A 27,644-nucleotide genomic window follows, 5' to 3' on the forward strand; every position below is an offset into this window, starting at 1 on the left:
AAACGGTATCAAGTAAAACCACACAAAACTTTGGTTGTTTGATTTCATTATGGCTATTAATCATAGGCATGAAGACAGTTTTCCTCTGTACACCTAGTTTACACTTAACATGGATGTAAAATGTAGCATGCTTACATTAATCTTGATACACATTACCAGTGTTTGTATACAGAACAATACAAACTTTATGTACCTAATCCAAGCAGATATCCACATTCATATACTGCTTCATGGCTAACAACAACAATCAGCAGCAGTTCAAGCGCTAATCAAATGGTCAGATTAGAACACTAAATAAAATGTAGTTGGACAGATTAATGTATGGAGTTGATGTCCATAAAAACAACAGTCTGTTTTTCGTGAACATATTCCTATCACCAGCTGTCAGGGGTCCATAGTATCCAGGATGTACAAAAAGTCAAAGCTGACCATGCATTCAGATTGTGAAGCAATAATATTATGCTCAGCTCTGCTGCCTCCTTTTTTCAGTTTCACTTTCTGATTTTTCATCAACACCCTGGAACCATTTTCAGGTCTTTTGGTAACCTCTGTGTAATGCATACACTGTTGAAAAAACCATGAATTTCCCCAGTGTCAGGTATCTGTTTGAAAAGTTCACGGGCAAATATCCGCAGCATCTACAGCTGAGAACAACCAGTAGTCATCGTTCTGGAATACCACAAAGGTGAACAAATTTTCACCTGAGGCCTGGAATCCATGTTCTCTTCTCTGCCAAGAAACAGGGCTGTCTGCAAAACCATGAGCTGTTAGAGCTGCCCATGGGACTGAACAGGACTTGATGTGTTCCCTGGAGAAGAAAGCATGTACGTTTTAAACATGCACCCAAAAGCTAAGTTAGGAAATTAAATACATGGTAATGGTAAATTTGAAGGTAATCACATTACTTCCAACAAAAAAGAAGTCAGTTGTATATTGGTGAGTACAGTACTCAAAACAGATCACAGGTCATACAGGTAACGGTTCCAATAACACTAACATATGTCACACAGGGAATTATGCGTGTGTGTGATTGTATGTGTGTAATGGAATAACAGATACCAAACAGGTATGCATGTGTAATATTCTGAAGAGATGTCAAACTGGTAGCAGTGTCAACCATACTCTAAACACTCTAAATAACATGGCAAACAGGCTCACTAATGGATATCAACAGCCAGTTGTGTACATAACACTACCTGATATCAACAGCCAACTGTGTGCATAACACTACCTGATATCAACAGCCAACTGTGTGCATAACACTACCTGATATCAACAGCCAGGTGTGTGCATAACACTACCTGATATCAACAGCCAAGTGTGTGCATAACACCACCTGATATCAACAGCCAACTGTGTGCACAACACAACCAGATATCAAACAGGTTGCAGTGCACTTCGAGAATCTGGTCCCAGGTCTCAATACAAACTACTAAATTACCTTTTTGTTCATTAGTTTACCTGGCATACGTAATTCATCAGAGGTTGATAAAGGAATGATTGATGCTTTATTTGATTGGTGTTTTACACTAAAATATTTCACTTATATGGCAACTGCCACAATATTGATGGAAGGAAACCAAGCAGAGCCCAGGGCAAGCTCAAAACCATGCCAAGGTTGTTGCCAGGCCTTCCCAACTATGGCCGGACAGGAAGCCAGGATAAGCTGAACTTGAACACACAGCAACAGCGTTGATGAGATTATTCTAGCACGCTAACCATTAGGAGGTCCCCCAAGAGATTTAAAAGTAGTTCTTTAATACTGACCTTATGCCCTGTAAAACTGTTAGAATGGTGGTAGTAGACAGCATGCCCTCTATCCTGTAACATACGCATTGTGCATGGGTAGAGGCTGGGGCAGGGCAGACATAAGATGACAGGTACTCCTCTGATCCACCTGGTCTGGTAAAAAGAGAAGCAACGTCTGGTTATCACAAATCACAGGTGAGAACAGGTACTCCTCTGACCCATCTGGTCTGGCAAACAGAGAAGCAACACCTGGTTCTTACATATCACAGGTGAGGACAGGTACTCTTCTGAACCACCTGGTCTGGTTAAGCAGAGAAGCAACACCTGGTTCTTACATATCACAGGTGAGAACAGGTACTCTTCTGAACCACCTGGTCTGGTTAAGCAGAGAAGCAACACCTGGTTCTTACATATCACAGGTGAGAAGAGGTACTGTTATGAACCACCTGGTCTGGTTAACAAGAGAAGTAATGCCTGCTGATTAAATAACCCAGATGAGGTTAGGTCCTCTCCGGTACATCCTCATTCATTTGTTTATTTAATTATTTGATTGGTGTTTACTGCTGTGCTCAAAACATTTTCATTTATGTGACGAATGTCTGGGTGGAGATAACAGAAGTGCCTGGAGTAAACAACCATCCTTACCAGGTACCTGAAACATCTCTTGTCTCAAAGTCACAGTCTAACTAGTGAGAGCTAGAACTCAACCCACAACCTCACTGGGCCTGATAGTTACAGTGTGCCAGCAAAGCACCCTGGTTAATACACAAACATTTGAAAATATGAAGTAAGATTCAGCATACACAGAACTGAAAACTATGTGTAAAAATACTTTTTTAAAAATGTTGAAAGGCATTCAAATAACTGAATACTATGGTGGGCTTTATGAGCGTTACTGATGGTATCTAGGAACTTCCTGATGTGCACCAGATGGAATGAATTTTTGGAAACATTATTTCAGCAAACTTTTACTCTTAGGTAAACAGAGCTCACTACTCAGCATCATGAGTAGAGTGGGGTAAACTCCCTGTGACATCAGAGCTCCTAACCTATGATAGTATGGTCCATAAAGCCCACCTTAGAATTCAAATGTTTGAGTGCTTTGGCCCTTTTTACAAAAATCTAAACAAATAAATGAAACTATATTTGTGCATAGTTTTTAGTGGTCTGTTTAGTGATCTCCACTTCCATTTCTGAGTGAGTGAGTGACTGAGTGCTTGGGGTTTAACGTCGTGCTCAACAATTTTTCAGTCATATGACGACGAAGGAATCATTAGGGAGCATGTACGTGTAATGTGCCTCCTTGTTGCAGGACGGATTTCCACCGCTCTTTTATCTAGTGCTGCTTCACTGAGATGACTTACCAAAGGCAAGTAAGCCGCCCTGATCAAGCCATTATACTGATACGGGTCAACCAGTCGTTGCACTATCCCCTTCATGCTGAACGCCAAGCGAGGAAGTTACAACTTCCTTTTTCAAAGTCTTAGGTGTGACTCGATCAAGGACTGATCCTGGATCTACCGGTCCCTAAGCAGACGCTCTACCAACTGTGCTATCCGAGCTGGTCATCCATTTTTGAAGGTCTTTTCCTTCAAAGGTGATTAAACATATAAAACTTACATGTTACAGTTACAGCTGATATAACCTAGCCACTCATACAGGTCTGTCACACCGCAACATTCTTCCTGGGTCTCTGTCTGACAGCTGTCAATCACAGGCACTTCAATGTTTTTATGAGTCTTCCATGTCTGTTTCAGATTCAGCTGTTTATAGTCAAAGCCTTTCTTCTCGAAGTACACAGCTATGGAACTGGAACAGACACTTGAGTCTAAAATTGAAGAGTATTCGACTACAAAGCCCAAAGTCAAATAACTTAGTGTCATGCCTTGTAAATACTGTTAGATATGGTTTTTAAGTAGTTTTAGCTGCTGTATCAGAAGTTTCAAGGAAATCTTTGGAGAAATATGCTGAATATGTTGCAGATTCAACACTCACTGAAGAAATGTTACCTGGAATGACATAACAGGAAACAGCATGTATGAATACCACACTCTACATTAAATCAGTTTTTTGATTTATTTATTTATTTATTTGATTGGTGTTTTCCACCGTACTCAAGAATATTTCACTTATACAACGGCGGCCAGCGTTATGTGGAAACTGGACAAAGTCTGAGGGAAACCCATGACCATCTGCAGGTTGCTGCCAGATCTTTCCATGTACAGTTAGAGAGGAAGTCAGCATAGGCTGGACTTGAACTCATAGTGACCACCTTTGTAAGAGGATCCAGGGTCATCGTGCCGCACTAGCACACTAACCACCCCAAAATAAGTTTTTGAATCACAAAATCGAGTAATTGTTGCCTTCACTACTGCCTACCTTTTGGGATCCACATTACCAAAAAGCTGAAGCACAGTGGAAAATTTTCTTCTAGGCACCTTTTGACCCTCTGGTAATTCTTCTTCAAAGGTGTGAAATATGGCTGTGTCAAGTCTATTTCAACAACTGCACAAAGACAAATTTCAAAAAAATTTTAACCATACTATTGACAGTTATAATGTACAAATGCTGAAATGTCTTCAACTACATGTACTTCAGGGTAAGCATCATTGTACAGGGATACCCAATTCTACATGTTCATGGGCTGCTTATCATGATAAAAAAATATCCAGAATACATTAGCAACAGATTGCCGCTTCTAGTATTAAGATTTTACCATATTTTCCTGGCCTTTTCCCTCCATATATAGAAGGCTTCCCTTCTAAGCCTAGCTGTTCATATGTATCCTTAGTCAAGTGTAGAAGAAGATGACCTAAAGTAATAGAAAAACACAAGTCATTTGGTAGTAAGGGACAGACTAATGGGGCATAATCCAGTGGGACCAAGGGAGATAACTTGGAGTGATAGGCGAGAGCATTAACTTGCCTAATTCTTACACTGCTCTGCTAGCTCAAAAGATATGTATAATATCATCTAAGGAATTAAAAATACAAGTCTCTGAAATGACCTTTGTCATGCAATAGATCTGGATACCGAGGAAGTGTTTCACAAGAATAGATGCAATACAAGACAACTTGAAATTGAATGCAATAGTTCACAAATTTTTCTTGCATGCACAACATGAAACAAGTTTTAACAACAAAATTATTTGAGAAATGTTTTTAGAACGTGAAGACAATTTAGCCCGTTGTTATAAAGTAAAGACTATTACCGCCTGTTTAATACCTGACGGTAGAAGGGCAACACAATCTTCAGAGTCTATTCGTGTTCCGTGAGATATCACAAACACATCGCCTGCAAACAGAAATATAAAATATTAATTAAAATCTCTGCCAAATGAGGGTATATTTTCCCTGCCTTTATTTGTCTCTGTGTCTGTAAATCAGTGATCAGTGGAAAAAGGTCCTCAGGGATATGGAAGAAATTTTGTGCACAGTCTGACCTTTGTCTATGGACCACTCTGTTAAAGTTTGGTGGAGCAAGATCTAGATCCAGGAAATGTTAAACAAGTCTTCAGGCATGGCAGAAATGTAGAGTTGCATTGTCTGTAACGTAGGAATTTCTATATCTAGCTACGTTTGCAGTGTCAGAGTACCTTCTGGCTCAAATAAAAGACAACATTAGACCAAATGTACATGTATATATGCATCAATAAAGTATACCATATATGCTCTTTTTGACTTTTTAACACAACAATATTATTCTACAGTCACAAATCTCACTTAAGGAAGTAAATTAGTGTCTCTGAAGTCTTCACCCTTTACAGTCAACTTGTTACTAACCTGTACAGCCTTACGAGTAGTCTCTTACTCTCAAATGACTATAGCCATCAAGGCCTCAAACACAATGGAGACAAGGGAATGAAGTATATATACAATTTAACTCAATCTACCTTTTTTAACAAATGCTTCAATGAACTCCTTATCAATGAGCATGGTGACTGGCAGATCTGGGATAAAGTAAGCTTTCTCTGCACACAGATGACTCAGTATGACGGCAGGCACACGATCACACCCAGGCAGTACCAGGCTGACCTACACATAGTTATATTACATACTAAACACTTGTAAAACTCCTTTCCACATCTTGCAAAGCATACTCCTTACAGCAAATGTGTCACTCCCTATGTTCACATTACTGCCACTGCTAGACTGGTTTGACCTTTGGGGCCCATACGTTAGCACATGCTTGTTTAGACTGTTGTCCTCACTTGGAGCTATTTAATCAGCATTCATTAATAACAATGTTTCATGAAACCAGAGTGCCCAGGGTAAACCACCGATCTACGCCAGGTAGCCGACAAACCTCTTGATCAAAATCCACAGGCAAAATAGAGGGAGCAGGATTCAAACACGTAACCTCACTGATCAGAAGCCTGATAGTTACAGCAAGCCAGCACTTTAACCATCGTAGCCATCAAAGCCCTTATGACAAAATAGGGGAGTTTCGAGATTGAACTCTTTTACAGGTGAAGGTAAAAGATGTGACATGTCGGAAATGTTAGGTTCCTTTTGATATTACATGTGCTATAAAATGGGTGTCACAAAAACAGATTCAGAGTAGGCTTACAATGGGGAAAACTGCATGGGGAGCTGTGAGCATTTGTAAACCTATGAAATTGCCGAAGGAAAGGGAAGCCACATGGTCTTCTCTGGCATTCAAAAATGGTGAACGATAATTATATGTCAACAAAAGTGGCCTCATATTTTGGTAAGTCGCATGACACAGCAGAACTTTTTTTTTATTACCACTGCTGGACAAAAAAGTTCAGCTTTGTTGTTCAGGCATAAACATCAGAGCGTGCTGCATTTAAAAACCTGATGCAGTTACCCATCCTTGTTTAATGTGTCTGTTGAGGATGACAGCTCTACAATGGGTCACAAATATTAACATTCCCAAGAATTAATCGCAGACCATATGCGGCCTTGGTAATTACAAATCTACATAGACAGATGAAAGCAACTGGTAATTTCTGTCTAGTATATGTATTCACACTGCTAAGGCAACTGCATCAGATTTTTTAGGGTATCCTCATGTGGCATTTGTCAAAAAATATGCGTATCTGTATTTGACTGTAGCTTTGTTTTTCTTTTATACAGCACAACAACCAACCCATCAAAATACTCCGCTGAACACACAGAATATACAGACCATATCAAGACTATACATGAATTAAATCCTTTTTCAATACATGTCATTATCTTGTATGACAATGGTATGGACAAGAATGTTCAGAGCTTTCTAATTTTAAACTAAATGAGTGAGTGAGTGCTTGGGGTTTAACGTCGTACTCAATTTTTCAGTCATATGACGACGAAGGAATCCTTAGGGTGCATGTACGTGTAATGTGCCTCCTTGTAGCAGGATGGATTTCCACCGCTCTTTTATCTAGTGCTGCTTCACTGAGATGACTTACCGAAGGCAAGTGAGCCGCACCACCCGAGCCATTATACTGATACGGGTCAACCAGTCGTTGCACTATCCCCTTTATGCTGAATGCCAAGCGAGGAAGTTACAACTTCCTTTTTTAAAGTCTTAGGTGTGACTCAATCAAGGATTGATCCTGGATCTACCGGTCCCAAAGCGGACGCTCTACCAACTGTGTTAAACTAAATGATGCATGCATAAAAATGCAGACTATGACACAAAACAAGCCTTGTGCAACCCTGCAGGGCACCCTATCCACACTTTTGGACATTTCCGACAAAAACCATGTCAAATTAATGACCCAAAGTTTAAGGTCTGTGGTGGTTACATTTCTTTACTAATACAAAGAGATATGTATGTTTTAGTCCATGCCACTGTCTTGAACATAATTAGATTAATCTTAATTGCGAGTGGTTTTATATATGTTGTAAACATTCACTGTTTGATAATTATTTTGAGCCTAAATTCCACTTGCTGATATCTGACATCAGAAGAGCCTTAAATGGACTCAATCTGAGGGTCTGAAGTCAAAGGGGCTCTCTGTCTCATTCCTGGGTGCATTAGGATTTCAAAACGTATGTGGTTACAGTGTAGGGCAGTAGTAAAGACTAGTTTGATGCTCTTGTTAGTCAATAAGCCCCTGCTCAGATGTTCATTCTCGATAGCTGGTTCCTCAATGAACTGATGTTACCCCACCAGGGGACAGCAACCTCAGCGTAAAATCTCCCCAATGCAGTAAATACCAGGCAAACAGAGTGTGGGTAACACTTTGTTGTTGTTGTCAAGAGAGTGATATAAACACACACACCAAAAAAAACAGAATCTGCTAATAGGAGAAAGAAAATCAAAACCCGACAATGAGCCCTAACTAACCGCATAGTTAAAATAATGTTCTTCTATCACTTTTCGGTGTCGACTTTTCTCATTACTAAAAGAAGAGCCTTCACAAACTAATTTCCCCAATTTTGACACGTGCGTGTAGGGCGCTGCCATATTGTTTTAATGTTTTGGATTTTTTTTTTTCAAATCATGTTAAAACTACCACAATATTCTTACAGGGTTTAATTGTTGTTGGAAATATGTTGTTTACATCACTAAGGTTAAATTTTTATTAAGTGCGGAACACCTTATGTTACTGCGGTACGCGAACTTCCGGGTTTTCAGTTGTCAATGGATCTGAATGATCGAATGCTTCAAATGTCATGTTTACTGAACGAGATGGCCGATGAGTTGAGAATCTTCAGGGTTTGTTTATGCAGTTTTTGTAGAAGAATGTTTCATAGAATTTACGTGTATGTTATTTTCAGGAATAGCCCGAAACACACGTCTCAAGACAGCGGGCTGTCAACTTCTTGCACTCATTGCCGTTTGGCTGGAATGCTTAGACCAGTTCTCAAACCACCACACGATCACTTAGGCCGAGGCCGTTCGTGCGGTCGTTATTGACGTCAACTTAGCTGCTGTCTACAAATTGCTTCAAATGCGTGTTTTTCAGAGCCCTGTCTTTAAATTAGGCTGACACGGAAAGCAGACCTTCTACTTGGTCTACATGTAGCATTGTAAGTAGTTGCTTGCAATCCGAGAAGTGTAAATCTGAACTCCAGATTTTCGGGTAGCCCTACTACCAGTACTACTACTCCATTTAGATGGACTTAGTGGCTGCATGCTACTTTAATATTCTGACATTCATGGTGACAGTTTTACCGATATGATCCATCTAAATGGACGAAGTCTGGGTTTAGTGTGTATGTCACGGAGGGTTTGGCATCAGTTCATTGAAGAATCTGCTTTTCACATTGAGTCTGATAAGCAGGTCAAGAACAAACAGATTGACACACCATGCACATCCGCGCATGTGGCATTTTACTCAGGCTAACACTCTTTACTCGAAGCAAACATGCAGGTACGGCATTGAAAATAATGTCTGAATAACATGGGAGTTAGTAGAAAACTTTCCTTCTCACCTTTGGCCTCGTAGATCAATAAGGTTCACAATTTACAGATGCTGTGCAGATTGTTCTGTTGTCTAACATTCTATAATTTCTGGTTATTATCAGACATAGTTCTCAGAATATCGCCCAGTGACTTCATGATGATCATTTCCCTATATCTGTTATCTTTCACCTCGTTTTCTGCTTGCTTCTGCCTCAGTCAGGCAAATTAAGTGCCAGCAGTATCCTTGACTGAACAAAATTTTGCAAAACCTAACATTAGAGCAATCTTGGACAGTCTGAAAACTGTCTAGAACTGCCATACTGATACTAATGTGGTGCTTTACATTTTGGCTTGGCATGTCTGAGTGCCATGCATCTGGAAATAAGAAACACAACATGATTGGCTAAGCTATAGAGGCTACAAATCACTATGGAATTCAGAACATTCAGCAGTTATGTTATCAGTTCCACTGATAGATTGATTTAAACAGCATACTGAGGCTATCTGGATGGATGACATGTTGCAGAGCTCAGTAAATGAAGTTATTCATTAAAGAGATGGTTTCACCATTGTTGAGGAGCTATCTGGGGTTGAGTGCTTGCCTTTCAATCACACAAAGTACAGGGTGATACCCAGCCAACTGTCTTGGACAAGATATTTGTCTATTGTTGATGCTCTCTTTGTTTGTTTTATAAGGAGACATAATTGTGATATGACCAATATATTGTAGAAAGTGACATTGAACCACAAACAATTGACCAAGATTTGAGATATTTTGTTCATTTGTATTCATGCATGATGTTATTCTAAAGATTAAATTTGTTTTCTTGTTATGTTACAGAATTTGTTAGATCTTAAGGTGTAAACAGTATGAAGTTTATATGAATACTAAGAATCGCCAAGCTGAGGAACACCTGATCTTAGAGGGTATTGTCAGTTTACCACAATGAACAATAATGTGATCCACATAGTCCCTGAAGAAGCCATTTTGCTGGATGTGAGGAGTAAATTCCCCTGTACTGTGGAGGGCTGTGACAAAACCCTGTCTAACTATGGAGCTCTCAGAATGCATCTGGTCAAGACGCACAAACATTACCAGGTAGGCATTATTGTCAGCAGTGCTCACACAGTGGTTATAGGCACTGTTGATAGAGATCTTCTATTATCTTGTGTACTGCATGAATTGATACAGCACTAACATCTATATACATGTGACTGGCCCTGATAGCACAGTTGGTAGAGCGTCCGCTTCAGGGACAGTAGATCCAGGGTCATATTCTGGGTTAGTTCACACCTAAGACCTTAAAAAGAGGAAGTTGTAATGTAAGATTAAGTGTCTGTGGTGTACTTCATTCACATCAAATGATCTAATGAAAATAAATTTTCTAAGTATGGTGTATTTCTTTGACTTCAAAATATCAGCCATTATTAAGAGGGTGTAGTCCCTGTTGTTTTCTATGTGTAAGACAGATTAGAAAAAGTAGGTCTTGTTGGTTTGCATAACTGCTACCTAGTATCTAAAGTTAAGGAACTAGTTTCCCCTGGACTCTGCTCGGTTTCCTCCCACCATAATGATGGCCGCTGTCGTATGAGTGAAATATTCTTGAGTATGGCGTAAAACAATCAAATGAATGAATTAGGGAACAAACAAACAACAAAGAAATAGACATATACAAGTTGTTTTCTTTCCAGATTGTTAATTTACTTTCCTTTACTTAATAGTAACTACATGGGGCAAATAAATTTTTATAGGCTTTGAATATTTTATGTGATATTTATTATTTCTTTCCATCATATTACATATTTAAAATCCAGGTAATCAGAAACAAGTGTTTCATGTTAAGAACACATTTGTGATTGGTCAGGTAAATCAAGTTACCAAATTGTATGCTTGTGCAGAATGAGGAAGACCGTGCCCTGGGGTTGAAGTTGAAGAGAGTGGACAAGACAACATACCTATACCACTGCCCTGTGAAATCCTGTCCTAAACACAAGTACAATGGGCAGGCCAACTCCTACTTCACATCCATGAAGCTGCTCAAACAGGTACGTTAATACTGTTATCATCATGATAATTACCATCATTGCAGAGTTGCATGTACTTCCAGGATTAATGTCCCAGGCACACCTAGGTTGATGGTATAAAAGCTGAGTACTTTCATACAAAGTGAAAATTCTTGAGTGTGGCCTTAAACACCAATAAGTCAATCAATCAATTCTAGATCAAATGTAACTTCAAATCTGAGCTCTGTGTAAGACGTTTTATCAGAGGTAGACATTTGAATAATAAGGATAAAAAAATAGCTACATCTACCAATCCAGATGTGTGTACATTAGACTCCTTTTATTTAATTCTATCAAGATTAATACATTTTAAATGCCAAGAAAATAAACACACTGATGTTTTTGAGGTACATAATTTTACTTACTTTCATAAGTACCTGTCATTTATTGGTATTATCCCATGAATAAGTGGGCATTTTATGCTGACTGTAGAATATTATCTTGCAAAATCAGTGTCCATAAAGATATTTTATGTGTTGACATTGTTTGAAAAGTCCCTTTGTGTCAGAGCTGGTAGAATGAATATGGTTTTCAATTCCGAGTGTGGAATGTTATTGTTTACATTACATTATGGAAAGTTGGCTGATGAAATAAATACCTTCATTGAAAAACATATTTGTTTGGTATGTTCTCGTCACTCTTGGAATCTTTTCTTTTTTTGTTAATGGAAAACTTTACTGTTTAAACAGCACTATGGCAAGCTCCATGCCGAGAAGAAGTTCAGGTGTGAGAAATGTGGGCGTGGGTTTGGTCTGGAGAGAGACAAACGCCGCCATGAGGAAACCTGTGGCTTCTTACTGCAGTGCAATACCTGTCAATGTCCCTATTCCACTGTGGAGGCCATGCTGACACACTGCAGGCGGAAGAACCATGACCCACCTGAGGAATGTGTTAGCAAAAAGAAGATTAAGGAAAGGTGTGTAGAATAGGGTACTACATATACACAATCTTCATATGCTAAATCTCAAAACCCATGTGCAATGAATGTATTAATTCAATTAAATTGAACGCTGAGGTCTATTTTCAATAATTTCTGATATTTACCTTTCTCAACGTTTAATCACTGAATTGAAAAATCCAGTCAGTTCTTTCTGCAAAGAAGTCGCCCTTTAAATCCACTCTCAGACAGCAGCACATGCGAGTCGGTGGTGATGTGCCATCAAGTCATGCTTATTCATTCATTCCTTTTTGTTTCAGGGAGGGGAAAGCAAAGAAGAATCTGTCAGTGGATCAAGACAGGACCAAAGCAACACCAAGTATTATCTTCATCAACATGCTGCCTACTCAGAGTGATGTCCCAGGTAACACCACCCCAGGGGCAAGCACCTTTAGACACATCCTCCCCAAACCCAGTCTCCAGAAAACCGTGCCTTACACGACTGTTACCATGGCCAATGGTCAGTTTCTGGTCACCCAGGAGAACCTGGAACCCAGACAGAATGTGGACACACAGACAGACAGACGCCTCACAGAACAAGGCACCAGCATAGCCACTGATCTCTTTTGCGCAGCAGCTGTGAGACACGCAAAGGATGCAGAGGCTATGATTTCACCTGGGAGAAGAGATGCTGAGGTTTCAGTGAGCCCTAGGAACAGAGAAATAGGCACAAGTATGACAGATTTATGTGCAGTGGATTATATAAAGAACCATCAATCTATAGATGGGTGTCGACAAATTTCAGATCTATCTAATAATAACGTGTCAGGTATAAATAACCGACCCAATCAGCAAGATAACTATAATGTGCAATACAACCCTATCAGTAGTTCATTTATAGACTCAGGGCATAATAACAGCCAGTCTCCATTTGGCATGAGCCCAGGAGATTCTGTGTGTTCTACTAAAGGTATGCAGACATTAATGAGCTTACCTCTCAGATCTGAGTTATCTATAGCTGTGGCAGAAACACAGACCCCAGGGGATTATATTCTCAAACAGGCTATGGCCAGCGCTCACATTTCTCTAGCTAAAGAGTCTAAAGGCTCACAGGTGTCACCTAGAGCAAAGATCAGAGGCCATGCAGGTGGTATAGCTGTTAACTCACAGAGCTGTCAGACGTCACGGTTGAGTGAACATCACAAGTCCCCCAAGAGGAAGAGACATAGGAAGTGTGCCAGTGGGGACTGCGCAGTTAATAACAGGAACAAAAGTTTGTCATGGAAGGGTGACAGAGTTAGTAACAGATCTCAGGCCAGTTCTAACTACCTGGCCAGTCTCTCAGCAGGTGAATCTGTGGGGTCATCTAGTCAAGGGTTGTTAACAGGTGTGTTGAGTCATGCAGGTAACAGTTGTCTCGTTAGAGGAGCAGGTAACAACGTAGGTGTACGTACACGTCATTTATCTTCCACAGCCAGCACAACCACCACCATGTTGATTGACGGTCCTCATAATGAGGATATACCTGGTAGTTTAGCAGAGTTTGACGACCTAACTGACCACCAGACACAGACTATAGACATCTTTGAGAATCTAAATGCCGCAGCAGCCAGCATTTCTACACAGACTCCACAAAGTTACCTGGCTCAGCCTAACGAGATAGGGACACAGCCAGAGGGGGCTAACTTACAGCACAGTCACACACAGACATTTGTCTCTGCCTTCACTGCCCATGCTGAACAGGTCAGATCCTTTGAGGGAGCTTTGGAGAACCCTGTCTTGTCTGCACAGCTGAAGACTTTTGAGGGAGCAGGGAAAACCTTAGGGTATGCTAGTCAGACAAGGCTACCAGGTCGGTCGACTCTGAACCCCGTCTTAGCTGGACAGACGAGTGATGACGACGAGTCCGTACCTGACACCTTCGAGACAAGTTGTGGTACAGGTGCTGCTCTGTCAGATTTCTCTGAAGTTGACGTTCAGCCCAGAATAACCTTCACAAATTCTGATGTCCAAACATCTGCCACAGACCTGCTAAATCTGCTGGACATGGGGGTTCAGGCAGACAGTGGGCCAGGGACAACCATCCAGACCCAGACTGATGTGGATGAGATGTGGGGAGCTCTTCTGTCACAACATGGAGACTCAAACAGCCAGCGACCTCTTTCTCCAAGACCTGGAATTCTCTGACATCCAGATTCAGACTAACCTTGACCTGGAGTGTTTAGAGGACAGCTCCAGTACAGTGGAAACCCAGACCATGTGGCACTCTGCAGCTGCGGGAAGTGCCAGGGAACTGTCAGATATGCAGACGCAGACACTGTTTCCTACCAACCCTAACTTTGACCCTGATCTCACAGATTCTCACACCCAGACCCCGTGGGAGGATATCACCTCACTTATCCTGCAGGATCTATAAGCTTAGTGCTCTTTGGGTTGTGACAGAGACCCTATGGGAGTATATCACATTGCTTATTCTGCAGAATTGGTGTCCATACATTTGATAACTCGCTGGCTTGTGACAGACCCTTTGGAATCACATGTACGACTTTGCTTATCCTGCAGGATCTGTGAAAATGTAACCTGTAGCTCATTGATTTGTGATAGACACTTGTGCAATTGATTTAGCACATGACTGTGTTATGTTTGAGATCTGAAGCCATTTTCATAAGTTGCTTATAACTGCCTGTTGGCACTGTAGAGCATGGAATGCCAAGATTTAAGAGTGAAGCTGAAACTACATAATTTTTTAAGATTTAATGCTATGTAAAATTTATTGTGGCATTATATAAATTTGTTAACATATACCAGCATTATTTACTTCATTAACTGTATTTATAGTCATAATTTCTTCACCTGGTCCTGGAATGGTGTGATAGTTACACTGCATAATTTAGTCATCTTTGCGATGTTCAATGCTTTTTTTGCGTTGTCTACTTGAGAAAGGGTCATTACAAGGTGTCAGAAGGCAAGGTATTATTCACAGAGGAGGATTTAAATAGGCATAAACTGCACTCAGACACCTTGAAAAAAAAATTAGCGAAAATAAACTTAAATAGTGGTTAGGTAGACGACGACTATCCCAAGCTAAATGTTCATCTGGGTTGATTGGAAATTATAATTTATCACACTTACATAGCTTTGACATTTAACACTAGTGTACCGTGATATACCAGTAACTTCAATCATTTTATGTTAAATGACATCAATACTTGTTGACCAATATTTATTTGATTGGTGTTTTACGCTGTACTCAAAAGTATTTCACCTTTTGTATGTGGTCAAATGAGATCAATATTTATTGATCACAGAAACGGTACACAAACTTTGGGACATAATTTTAACTTTTGTTTAAACTCAGATCAAAGGTAAAGCTATATCGACATCAGATTAATTTTCAAAACTAGACTGATCAACACAGTAGACTCTCCGTAGACACAAAAGTTCCGCAGTAATAACATATCTAGTACACAGTTTGTTTCTTTGGGGTCATTTTTTCAGAAAATGTGTTTTGTAGATCTGGGAGTTTTAGGGCAGTTTAAGTGGTTACCAGAAGAAAAATAAACCCCTCAAATGTTGCGTGAAGGGATCGTCATGTTGATAACTTCCCAACGGAATCCTACAGGATCTCATAATCTGTGATTCTATGATGTAATAGAGCCAAAGTTATTTACAAACTTGTTATACTTGTATTGTTAACTTATATCGGCTTTTATTTGTTATAAGCCACGTCTGTTAATTATTGGAGATGTAACACAAAACCTGATGTGTGAATTCTTTCCTAAACTATGTGACCAGTTACTAAACCTGTTTCAACGCCACCATATCTTGTTTCTGTTTTTTCAAACTCAAGATATCAGTTTGAAATTATTAAGTCATCCTTTCTCATCTTCATTCTCAGATATTAGTACAGATGATTTTATATTCTCTTATTTATTCATTTTTGTCTGTTTGGGCTCGAAAATATCATTTGGTTTATTCTCAGTCATTTTGTGAAAAGAAACATGAAATTTTTAAATCATAATTCTAAATTTAATTTTTATGTTCTCTGTTATATGCATATATTTAGAACATCTGATACATACCTGATATTAACATTTACATATGTGCTGTGTGCAGCGATGTACGTGTATTCATATAAATTTCCAATTCACAATTTTCTTTTCCATAAAAGTATTGTTCAATTATTTGCATGTGTGCATAATTTTTCAAGTGTTCGTTCTTCCACATTAAAGAATACTGGTATGTCTTGTCTCATCATTCAGATCATTATTTTAAGCATATCTGTGACAAATACAAAATATCAGTTTCATTAGTCCAGAGCGTACGGAATATGATCACTTCTTAGTTTACCTTTTAAGTTGTGGCCAGTTCCTGCCTCTTGACTCCTGTTGATTTGACTGTTATGTGCAAAGGTTTGTAAATATCTCACTAGTTCAGAAGAAAAATATGATAAAACAGTTTTAAAATCTTCAATCTTGAAAGGAAAGACACCTATACATGACGCGCACGTTCATCTCTTGTAATTTCTGGTTGAGTACATGTGTATTATTTTGAGAGTAGTCACCTCCAGATTTCATTAGTAGCTTCTTTTACACAGATATAACATGAATCTGATGACCAGCTCTTATGTCAGAGCAGATCGGCCATTCTCATATCTGTGTGAAACCATGGAGGTTTGAACCGATACTCTTAGCACCACTGGTATAGTAAATACTTGAACCTCCACGATCACACACCACTGGCTATTGCCATCTTACAGTTAACAGTCTTCAAGGTGAGACAAAGCAAGTTACATGTATTGGCAATTGACGACAAAAAGAAAAAAAAAAACCTAAAAACATTGGGATATTACGTCTGACCTATATTTTTACCGTACCTGTTTGTGTCAGAAAAGAGTTATTTTGGGAGAGAGTAGAATATATAAAAAATAGTTCAATTCTCCTGTAGATCACAGCGTGGGTTGATGAATCACAGGCAAGATCCCTTTGTCTTCAAGCTGTTTCTCTGACCCACATGTAGATTTATATGTATTTTTTAAAAGTATATGGACTGGTGAATGGTTATCCCATTTCTTTTAAATCTGCTCAATTGATGGCACATCAGTTTGGTCACAAAACGTGCATGGAGCTGTTTTGTATTTGATAACTTGTTGGCCGGCTAATTAGTATCTAATCTGTGAATGAAATTGAAAGGTGGCAAAATCTGATTGACGTAGGCTTACATTTGCACCCAACAAACTTGACATCGGTACCAGGTCTCGTGTGTTTCATTGATGTTTTGGCCATCAAACAAAGTTGCCTGTTCAAATCCTGGTCGTTGTTTGTGAATGGAAATTGTATATTCGAGGAAATTAATCACTATATACAGTGACCAATAATAGAGTTGTCACGCTGGTAATAGGCCGAATTCTCCCCGTAGACATGCGCTACATACCCTAGCATTAACCTGGGGATGTGAGATTTACAGTAATTTAGTACATTTGCATCACCCATGTAATTATATGATCGAGGTGGAGAGGATTCAGTTCTTCTGATCAGTTTCCTGACAGTCCTGATAATTCAGTTTTTCATACCCTGGCTGTTCAGCTTCCTCCACTCATAATCCTGACCTTCCAGTTTCCTAAACCCCAAACCCTGACCAATCAGTTTCCTAAACCTTGTACCCTGGCCAACTAGTTTCCTAAACCCCAAACCCTGACCAACCAGTTTCCTAAACCCCAAACCCTGACCAACCAGTTTCCTAAACCCCAAATCCTGGCCAACTAGTTTCCTAAACCCCAAACCTGACCATGCAGTTTCCTTAACCCCAAATCTGACCAATCAATTCCTAAAGCCCAAACCGCGACCCTCCATTTTTTCCACCAATAATTCGGATTATCAAGTCTTCCTCAACAATAACCCTTAGCCTCCATATTCCTCTGCCCATATCCCTGCAGGAATATGCACCTTTTTTCACCTATAATCACAACCGTCCGGTTTCCTCCAACCATGATTCTTTCCATATGTACAAGTAGTGTCTTCTGCAGCGCGGGCATACATGTGCGTCCAAGTAAATCAAGTAGAGGAATAGATGGGTGCTCCACGGATTGGATGATAGCGAACGTAGGCTACCATGTAAATAGACTGATTGATTGCTGTTAACGCCATTCTCAAGAATTTGTCAGTTATGTAACGGCAGTCACACATGTTTTTATACACAGGTAGGGCAAATCGGAGGGGACCACCGCTGGGGGTACCTGACAAATCACTTCTAATGAATGAAAGCCACAACCGAAACAGCGAGTGCTGGACTCGAACACACAACCTTCTTGATCCAGGGCTTGATAGTTCCATCAAGCCAGTGGTGTAATCATCTGAAAACGCAACCTTATTAAAACGCCATCGGCCGGATAGTCCTAGTGAAACAGCGCTTTAAACATCGATCCGAACCAACGTAAACAAAGAAAATGTTGATAAGTTTTCTGGATCTGATTTGAACCTAATTTGCACTATTGTGTATATAAACACCTAATTACTCCAAAAGATCTGGACTACGAGTTACCTATGTGGTTACTTTTGGAGAATTTACAGAGGACACACCGTTTGATTGACTGATTAGCGCCATGCTGAAGAATTTTCCACTTACGATGGATGACGACATTAGATTCATGGTTAGAGCAAACAGGAGTCCTTACCCTTAAGTATTCTACCGTACTTCGCCAGTTATCTGCATGAAAAACACCTCATCCGAAACAACGAGAGCTGGATTCGACCACGCGACCTCACTGGTCGAGTGCCGGACAGTCGCGGAGAGCCAGCGAGCCCCCAAGCCCGACCTCACCACCCACCTGACAGAACACCCAACCCAACCCCATATGAACAGAAGATCATCTGTCATGAGTTTCCTGGATTTTGTAATGTGCGCTATCATGTTAAACAGGGTGTTGCCAAGAAATTATTTGCAGACACTGTACACGAGGAACATCACTATGGTACAGCAATGTGTCCAGCCATTTTCACTTCAATAATGAATTGCGAAGCTTTATTTTTATACCTTTAATCAACAATACCTAAATTATTCATGGATCCAGTGTAATTTGCCCCCGTATGGCTGACCTTAGCGTCTTATTTGTGGTCGTTGAAGGAGCGTGGTGTTCACACCGTATACACCATGACCTGTGCCACCAACACCCCTTAATCCGCCAGTATACACGCAGAAAGCTAGACGGTATCATGATTAATATGTTAAGGCGCCCTTTGAGAATCAAGTTTATAGTTTGAAACTTTGAAAATGTGTCATTTTATTTCAACCCGAAGTTTTTGTTGTACATATATGTGTGTATATCTAGTTAAATTATTACTGGGTTCGTCTGATTTTGAAGTATATGTATGTGTTGTCCCACTAATATATCAACTGGATCCATCAAATTTTTGAGTCAGAGATGACATATTTTAAACCTGTTATATGTAATATGTGCCCCAATTAAGAATGCAGCTGAGTTTAGGTTCGATTGTCACAGTATATAGGACAATACAGTAAACAAAATATTTCTGCCGGAGTAAACAAGACAGCATATGCCTGTGGTTTTATCAACACACACACACACACACACACACACACACACACACACACACACACACACATATATATATATATATATATATATATATATATATATATATATATATATATATATATATATACATATATAAACTGTATGCATGTATACATGAAAACAAAAGAATTTCTGATGTAACTATACTCAACTAGTATAGTTACTCAACTAGTCACTTTAAAAACAAACGTCAGTGGCTACATTTAGAAACAGTCGTGTTTTGTTAGACAAGTCTCCATGCATATTATGTTAGCATGCATAGAGTTATGTCTATTTATAATGGGGGTGTAAAAGAATCTTTACGTCTATAATATTTTGAATTCTTGGATTATATCATAATACGGTCGCTGTGAGTCCAAGTTCGGCTTATGCTGGCTCCCTCTGCGGTCTTATACATGGGAAGGACTATCAGCGACTTGCAGATGGTCGTGGGTTCTCCCCCCCCCCCCATGGTTTCCTCTCACCATAATGCTGGGTGCTGTCCTATAAGTGAAATGTTCTTGAGTACGGCGTAAAACACCAATCAAAGAAACAAATAACTCTTGAAACGCCCCTACATTTCCAATTTACCTAATGATTATCGTTGGGGAAAACAGATTTACATACTCGTTGTCTGTATAAGATTGCTTAAGCGGCTTAGTTCCAGAGACTTCACGGGGACCCATTATTTCACTCAGTGTTTGATATACTATCGAGTATCAGTAGTTATTTATATGACCACCTCAGTCTGATAAACAGCTTATCGACCTGAACTGGAGTACAACATGGATTAAAGGTGGCGTTAAATGGGCCGGTATAATTGTGGGTAATGTAACGGTAAACTGCTCATAGCTATCCTCTCAGGCTGTACATGGGAAGATCTTCCAGCAACGCGGGGATGGTCATGGGTTCCCCCCACCACACCCCACCCCCGCCGGCTGCCGCCGTAAAAGTGACATATTCTTATAAATACATCAATAAAACATCAATAAAATAAATAAATAAATCAGTATTAAAGAAATCGTAAACATTGATAATCAAGGTGCATGTTACGTCAAATGACAAAATCAAAGACACTTTGAGAACAGTTGCAAACAAGCACGTGAAATGACCTCCATTTTACAAATATACAAGGACAAAACGGCGTAAGAACGGACGAAATCTAAAAAGGGCAGTACTTTAGTCACTTAAGTTCACTAAACGGTTGGTGTTAAAGCGGGAAATTTATATATATATATATATATATATATACTAAAAACCTATATATATACCTAAAAACGACAGTAATTAGGCTGATGGTTTAAGGGAAAGTGCATGTCAGTGGTTGGAGAGAGGTATCTATATAACAACCAATCCACTGCAATTTGACATATCGGCCAGCGGGGACGCTTTGATCAAATACATGTATATACACTTATATACAGTTTGGAACAACTTATAATGGATGAATAGACGGTAATCGTTCAATCTATCCTCTCCAAATATCAATTCCGATATCTGTTTATATGGCTAGCTGATGAGATTCGAATGTATGTATGTATGTCAGGGATTTATGTCGTACGTAACAAATTTTCTGTAACATGGCGACGAAGAGTGTTTGAACTTAGACTATAGTTTCATGCCGAAGGTATTAGGCAAGACACTTCAGCCTGTCACATTATACTGACACCGGGCCGTGCAATCCTTTAACCTCTCAGTACCCAGCGCCAAGCGAGGCACCTAAAACTACAATACGAGCCTGTACGAGCCTTTGGTATGAGTTGACCCAGGATTGATCTTGGATCTGGCTGATTCGAAGGTGAATCCAGGGAACGTAGACGTGCGTGTAATTAATAAAGTTGATGTTCCATTACTACATAGTATCTTATTACAGAACAGTTTATCGCACTGGTGCAATTTTTTGACCTCCCTTCTCTCAAACTGTACGACAATACCCCTTTCATGGTGTAACTTTACAATTAACGATATGTGTTTGTTTTTTGCCTTCGCACGTATAATTTGTCTCCCAATCAAGGAGACCGGCTTTCTACGTTGAAGGTTTTTCAACAGCCCCAAAATTCGTGATTGTTTGGCAAGAATGCTGTGAGAAATTCTACACCAGTAATGGACTGTTAGGGGCATAGGTTAGACCTGATCATGCATGGAAACTGGCAACTGGCCAAATACTCTCGCTGAGTATGTCAGTCCATTCTTCTTGTGAATGTTTACACGCTGTAGAACCGATGCTACCGTACAACAGTCACTAAAACAGATTGGCTTTCTTTCTACTTGTACAAAAACAGGCTTAGCCAGCGTGTATTAACATGCCTCTCTTGAGAAGGAGAGTTAATAATGTAGTAGAAGAATTCAAGTCAGACATGCAATTTTTATTTTTTATTTTTTTTTTTTAGAAAAGTACATGTATATTTATAGTCTGTGTACTGCATGCGCGTTTATATTATAGAAGACATGAACGCCATCCTGGTAAGCAAAATCATAGAAAAACATCAAATGGAACAGAGTTATTTATTTTTCAGAAAATTCTTTTGGTCATTCTAAAATAATAGGAAAAATTCGATTGGATTTGTGCTGATCGATTTTTTCCCCAAAATCTCCTGCATATATATTTATATATATATCCTATTTAAGATTAGTCCATCTACTAAGTTGTATCATTTACAAAAAGCTGTTCAGATGACCATGTCTCACAAACCGCACAGGAAGTGTTCCGTTGACGTCGCCACCATGGCGACGTAATATTGCCACAACGCAGGTTGCCGTATGATTGTAGTTCGGGCGCCTGTTTTGGCAGACAAAAGTTTATTATACGCGTCTGACATAAATAATACAAGTCTACTTGCAACCAAGCACTGCACTTTACTAAGCATTTAATATAAAAGTATGCCTTTGTATAATATATCACTGTAGATGCCATGAATACGGATAAGCAGCGTAGGGACTCCATAAAAGCGTGCTTACATAGGTAAACGGAGTTCCAACATTTATAGACTTATGTGGATAAAACACAGTAAGTTTATTTATATGTTGAGCCACACTGCCGTCTCAAAACACAGCAAGGTTACCCTTTGAATTGCTTGTCGTCTTAACAGGCCTTAGATCTCCACAACTTGATCCCTTTTCAAGTTTTGTTGTTTACCCGAGCAGGAAGTCGTGTTCTAATCTCTCGGCAGTTTATTCTGCAAAATCCTGTTAAAGCAGATTTTGTTGACGTCATTGCTAAGGTTCCAAGTACCATAATGAATACACGCAAGTGCAAAAACCCAATGGTCCAAATAAAGCTTGCATGCACTATCACACAAATACTGTATCGAATCAACAATACTGTATGCAAGCTTGATTAAAATACTGCATGCCTGTCTTATTAAAATACACAAATGCTACGTGCATGATCATAATGCTGTCTTGTATATAAATATTGTCCGATCGTACACAATACTTTCATGTATATTGATAATACATGTGCATCATTACAATACTGCCACACATATAAATATATCATGATCACAATACTGTCGTGTGTACATACAGACATGTATTACCCGCACATGCACTGTCATATGTATAAATATTGTCCAATCATGTACAATACTTTCATTTATATAAATAATACATCACCACAATACTATCACGAATATAAATAGTGCATAATCACAATACCCTCATTTTCACCGTCACGTCCACAAATACCATATGTTCAGCCCATCACGTCCTTATATTCTAAACGTGAGTCATTATTCACTGAATTCTTGGTCTATGTATTATGGTTTTTGATAAATAAAAGGATTCCAATGAACTTGTCTAGCTTTTGCCAAGAACATGTCATAAAATATAACATTGTGTTAATGTCTTACTCTTTGAAATGGATTTTAATGTAGTACATGGTCCATTTCTCAGTTATAAAGTTGGGTTATCCATAAATTAATACACGGTTTTGGCAAATAAACACAACATCGAGAGTTTTATATTCCATCTTCATGTCACAACCATCGAAGCATATGTTCCCTCATCCATTAAACGCCAAAGGCACGGCCATGTGTTTCCCAGAAATTCCAGAGAAAAACTCTCCATCTAAAGTCTCTTCTTTGCGATGTGTGTTAGAATTGTAATCTTTATCGACGTGAGTTGTGATCCGCGGAGAAGCTAGAAGTTTCTCACTCAAGACGGAATCTTTGTCCGAGTTTTTGCGAGACTTTTTAGTGGACAGGAGTTTTGTGATGGAGTACTTGTTGTTGGGAATAACTTTGGTTGCGGTTATGGCCTTGGTCAGCGCCGCTACCTCCTCTTCGTCTGCTCCATCGACCGCCTCTCCAGACAGTTTGTAGTGAACGTTCTGTAATAGACGGGCATTAGAGGCATTGAAGATGTTGTTGTCCATTGGAACGTTCTGAATCTCTCCTTTAGACACGGTGGTGTATTTCAACTGTGCCACGGCCATTTTTCCCAAATCCTCCGTGATACGCTGCTGAGGTGTGACTTTTTCAAGGGGTCGAAGCTGGGGCCTACCTCTAAGGGGTTTAATGGAAAAGGTCTCGTTAGTGAGAGCCTCTGCTCCCAGCGGTGCCACTCTGGAATCCTTGATCCTCGCCCGGGTAAAAGCCCCCTTTAGCTCGTCTTCCGGTCGAGACTTTCGATACAATTTCGCGTCACGTTGGATTTCCTCATCCAGTGCGGACAGTCTTGAGGTGAAAGTTTCAATGAATTTGTCATTGACAGCGTGAAGCACTAATGAGTCGTCTAATGCGGGCAATAAAACCGGCGATAGTCTTTGGTGTGCCCTGGCGGCATTGTATTCCAAGGTCACATCTGATTTAGATCTCTCCCGGTTCAGTTGTCCATTCCTGCTGGCAACATTCTCGGCTTCCGGTTTAGATATCAGCGGCCTTTGCAAAGTCAAACCTCTTTTCAGGTCTCTTTGAATTTCTTTTTGTAGTTTTCTCTGATGCCAACTAAGAGGCACCTTTCTCTCGAATGTTGTGTCATCTCGTTTTAAGTTTTTTGTTTTACGGTAGGACCCATTATTTGGTACGTACCTGTATGTGACCGGTTCCACATTGGCTTTCCACTCTGCGACGACAACTGCTGAAATATAATCCTCATCCACACAGCGGATGTTATGTGCTAACCAGTTGTTGGTTTCTCCGTCCGGAGACAGCAGATCTTCCAACGGGCCACCCTTGTCATATCTGGTTGCTGATGCATCCATGGATGAAAGTTTCACGTGAGACAAATGCGGTCGTTTTTGTCTCACCTTGTCTTCCTTTCCAAGGAGCCTTTTCTTCTTGGCTGGAAGAACTCTCTGGTATTTCGCCAAAGGAACCACGGGTTTCCAGCCTGATACCGCCTCATCCCAGCTGTTGGGCACAGTCGTTACTTTAGAGATGAGGTCTTCTTGGGATTCCTGTTCAGAAAAATCTACGAGCCTCTCGATGATAGAACGATTGTTAAAATCACTATGATCCACGCGAACTACACCCATTGTTAAAGACATTACATTTGGTGGCAACTTTTCAGACAATCATTACAGATTTCCCATGCGTGAGAATTTTTTGAGTAACCCTTATCCAGCACTTTTGACAGTTTTCCACTGCCCAGGGTAGGGGGGGGGGGCGTGGTGACACAATGGCAGGGATGACCCTAAACTTGCCTTTTGTCGTGAAATGTGGACTGTCCACAGTTTGCATCCAGTTATCAACAGTCGACCGGCTTGTCACAATTCCATTTTACCGTATAACATGTTCCAATAACCCAAGCGCACGGAATGTGTCTAAAAGAACACAATTTCACAGGTAATCCCGTCAGGTAATAAACCACCATTGGTCAGGAGGTACAGTTTGTCCAATGTTCACAATTTTGTGTTTGATTATCAAACCACAGTCGTTCTTTGCTTCAAACAGCTGTTAAGTGTTGACAACCGCTTTGCTTTGGTCTGCGTAACGCTGATCTCACTTTCTTCAGTTCGCCCCGTATGCAGCACTCTTTATTATAGCACTATGACATCATATGTGCACTAACTGAGAGCGGCGTCTGTGTCTCCATGATGAAATAACTCCTCCGAATATCTCCAGAGACCACGCACTGGTTCCACACCTCCCCGCATGTAGTATCCAAGCACAGTATTCCTCCAAACCTCCTTCGCCAGTTACGGGTTGGGTTGTGTACGTTGACGCACGTCTTCACGCACACTGACCACAGTCATATCGAAGTCTGGCTGTTACAGGTATAACCAATCACAGGGCGGAGATTATAAGCTTTCGTCATCTAAGCGTATTAAAAGGTCCACATATTGACATTGTCGCTCATGTAATTCGACATAATCCTTCCCTTTACGGTCCATTAACGACAGTGGCCCTTTTCCATCGACCTTTAAACATTTGCAGTCAATCCATCGTATCGACCTATCGGACTGATTACTTACGTCACCATCGCGGACCGACCATTAGCAGTCAGTAAATATGCAGATATTGAAATCCAGACAGCTCAGTGTAGAAGACACTATACTATATAGATTACACACATTACATATACCTCTGCTATAGGGCGGGGCTCTGTACGGTCTGTGTAAAGCTAGGTCCATAGCATAACCCGACCCTTTTAGTAAGCACGCGAGAACTAAAGGTACAGTCTTAAAGCTAAATATGACCAAACTGAAACGTGCCCAAACGATACCAAACACACGCAGTTTCAGTAACTTTCAGGTTTATTACACCTCTCGTGACGGCGTACACACAAGCAGATCAACTGTCGCTTTGTAAGTCACGGCCAGCTACACGACAAGTGGAATAGCTCTACGCAAACATGCATGCATAGGCCTACGCCGACTGCGCGTCCACAAACTATATCAGTCACGTACGTATATAGGAATGTGTACATCATAGCATGCGAATAAGAGATTAAAAATTCATTAAGCAATTCTTTTACCTGCATAATTTGTCTCATAATGTGAACAACTTCATTCCCATCTGCCATTCTGCTTTCTTAAAATAGTCTGTGCGTGATGACAAGTGATTGGCGTGGAAATGGAAGATGGCGTGGAAGGGGAATGGAGGGGAGGGGATCTAAATTGTATTCTTTATTCAGTGTGGTGTGCATCTTTACCTTGAGACGTGTAATGTATAGGGCTTGTAATTTACTGAACACAACAACAGAATGAACCCATGCCCTCTCAGCATGCATGGCTCAGACAGCTCGCTGTGAGATTAACAGTGCCTTGACAAACTGAATGAGGCCGATCGCGAGTTCGAATTCAGCCATTGTCAGACGCTATAAGTCAAGAGAATTGTCTGGTACATATAATTGTTGAAAAGTGGCGTTATTTCCTGGGTACTACAGTTTTCTCCACCTATTAATCTCGCTGTCGTCGTTAAAGCAGAAATAAAATAAATATCGGTACATGTATACATGCAAAATTGACCTACCCATTAAACTGGCATCAGCGACTTTAAAAGCGGTCAGTCAAATCCAGCTGTTCAGCTGTCTGGTAGGCTTAAAGGCATTTACTTTCATTTCCTTTATTTTATTCAATTTTTTTTTTGTTTTTTGTTTTTTTGTTTTTTTTGTAGTACGAGAAGAGTGCTTGAAAATATTCCGGGGACCGAAATATCGAAGCTTAATGTATCAATGTACATGTACAGTATCTAACATCTTTTATTTCATATTTCGTACGGTACAGTTAATTGCTTACCTCCAAAAGTCTATAGGCATAATATCAACTGTATAAAAAGTTGCACGTTTGAAAGAGGAAGCAAATGGATTTGAACTCGTGACCACTTTAGTCATGTCACGTATCTAAATAATACGCATTTTAAGAACGCCTATATAGTTGGGATCGCAGACGTGTATTTGGACTTTGAGCTATTATAGGCTATAAGTGGCTGGGCTGTTGTCAACATCAGCTAGTGACATAACTGGAGCCTTGTTCAAGCCGCCACAAACTGGCCAAGAACCAACGAGCGGGGCTGATGTGCTAGGCTAACCGGATATTTGTACACGTCATGCGCAGTATTTACCGCCTGAAACACA

At 40.0% G+C, this 27,644-nt stretch overlaps 3 protein-coding genes across 3 annotated transcripts; 1 reads left to right on the forward strand and 2 right to left on the reverse strand.

Annotated features, from left to right (window-relative positions):
- Positions 1–88: 88 nt before the first annotated feature.
- LOC135475482 (ribonuclease P protein subunit p40-like) lies at positions 89–8,152 on the reverse strand. Its single transcript, XM_064755394.1, has 8 exons — positions 8,050–8,152; positions 5,642–5,783; positions 4,975–5,043; positions 4,466–4,561; positions 4,129–4,254; positions 3,370–3,577; positions 1,768–1,902; positions 89–808 (listed from the first exon to the last, which is right to left on the reverse strand). Exons 2-8 carry the CDS (start codon positions 5,682–5,684, stop codon positions 616–618), a joined length of 870 nt encoding a protein of 289 aa, XP_064611464.1. The 5' UTR covers positions 5,685–5,783; positions 8,050–8,152; the 3' UTR covers positions 89–615.
- A 1,304-nt stretch (positions 8,153–9,456) lies between these two features.
- Positions 9,457–16,272, forward strand: LOC135475040 (uncharacterized). Its single transcript, XM_064754775.1, is given in 5 exon segments — positions 9,457–10,210; positions 11,011–11,157; positions 11,865–12,091; positions 12,373–14,164; positions 14,166–16,272. Coding segments are annotated over 5 exon segments (2,622 nt in total). The 5' UTR covers positions 9,457–10,057; the 3' UTR covers positions 14,469–16,272.
- Positions 16,273–22,834: 6,562 nt separating this feature from the next.
- LOC135475855 (uncharacterized) lies at positions 22,835–24,861 on the reverse strand. The gene has a single exon (XM_064755800.1). The coding sequence runs from the start codon at positions 24,826–24,828 to the stop codon at positions 23,629–23,631; it is 1,200 nt and encodes a 399-aa protein (XP_064611870.1). The 5' UTR covers positions 24,829–24,861; the 3' UTR covers positions 22,835–23,628.
- Between the last annotated feature and the right edge of the window lie 2,783 nt (positions 24,862–27,644).

This window comes from Liolophura sinensis, chromosome 9 (assembly GCF_032854445.1).
Source record: "Liolophura sinensis isolate JHLJ2023 chromosome 9, CUHK_Ljap_v2, whole genome shotgun sequence".
NCBI lineage: Eukaryota > Metazoa > Mollusca > Polyplacophora > Chitonida > Chitonidae > Liolophura > Liolophura sinensis.

Excerpts from the sequence above, each read along its gene's own strand:
- LOC135475482 (XM_064755394.1), bottom strand. The coding sequence starts at position 5,684 with ATGCTCATTGATAAGGAGTTCATTGAAGCATTTGTTAAAAAAG. Across the intron at positions 5,044-5,641 it reads TGAAGCATTTGTTAAAAAAG|GCGATGTGTTTGTGATATCT; the intron begins GTAGATTGAGTT and ends TTCTGTTTGCAG. Across the intron at positions 4,255-4,465 it reads GAAAAGGCCAGGAAAATATG|TTGTTGAAATAGACTTGACA; the intron begins GTAAAATCTTAA and ends GTCTTTGTGCAG.
- LOC135475855 (XM_064755800.1), bottom strand. The coding sequence starts at position 24,828 with ATGGATGCATCAGCAACCAGATATGACAAGGGTGGCCCGTTGGAAGAT.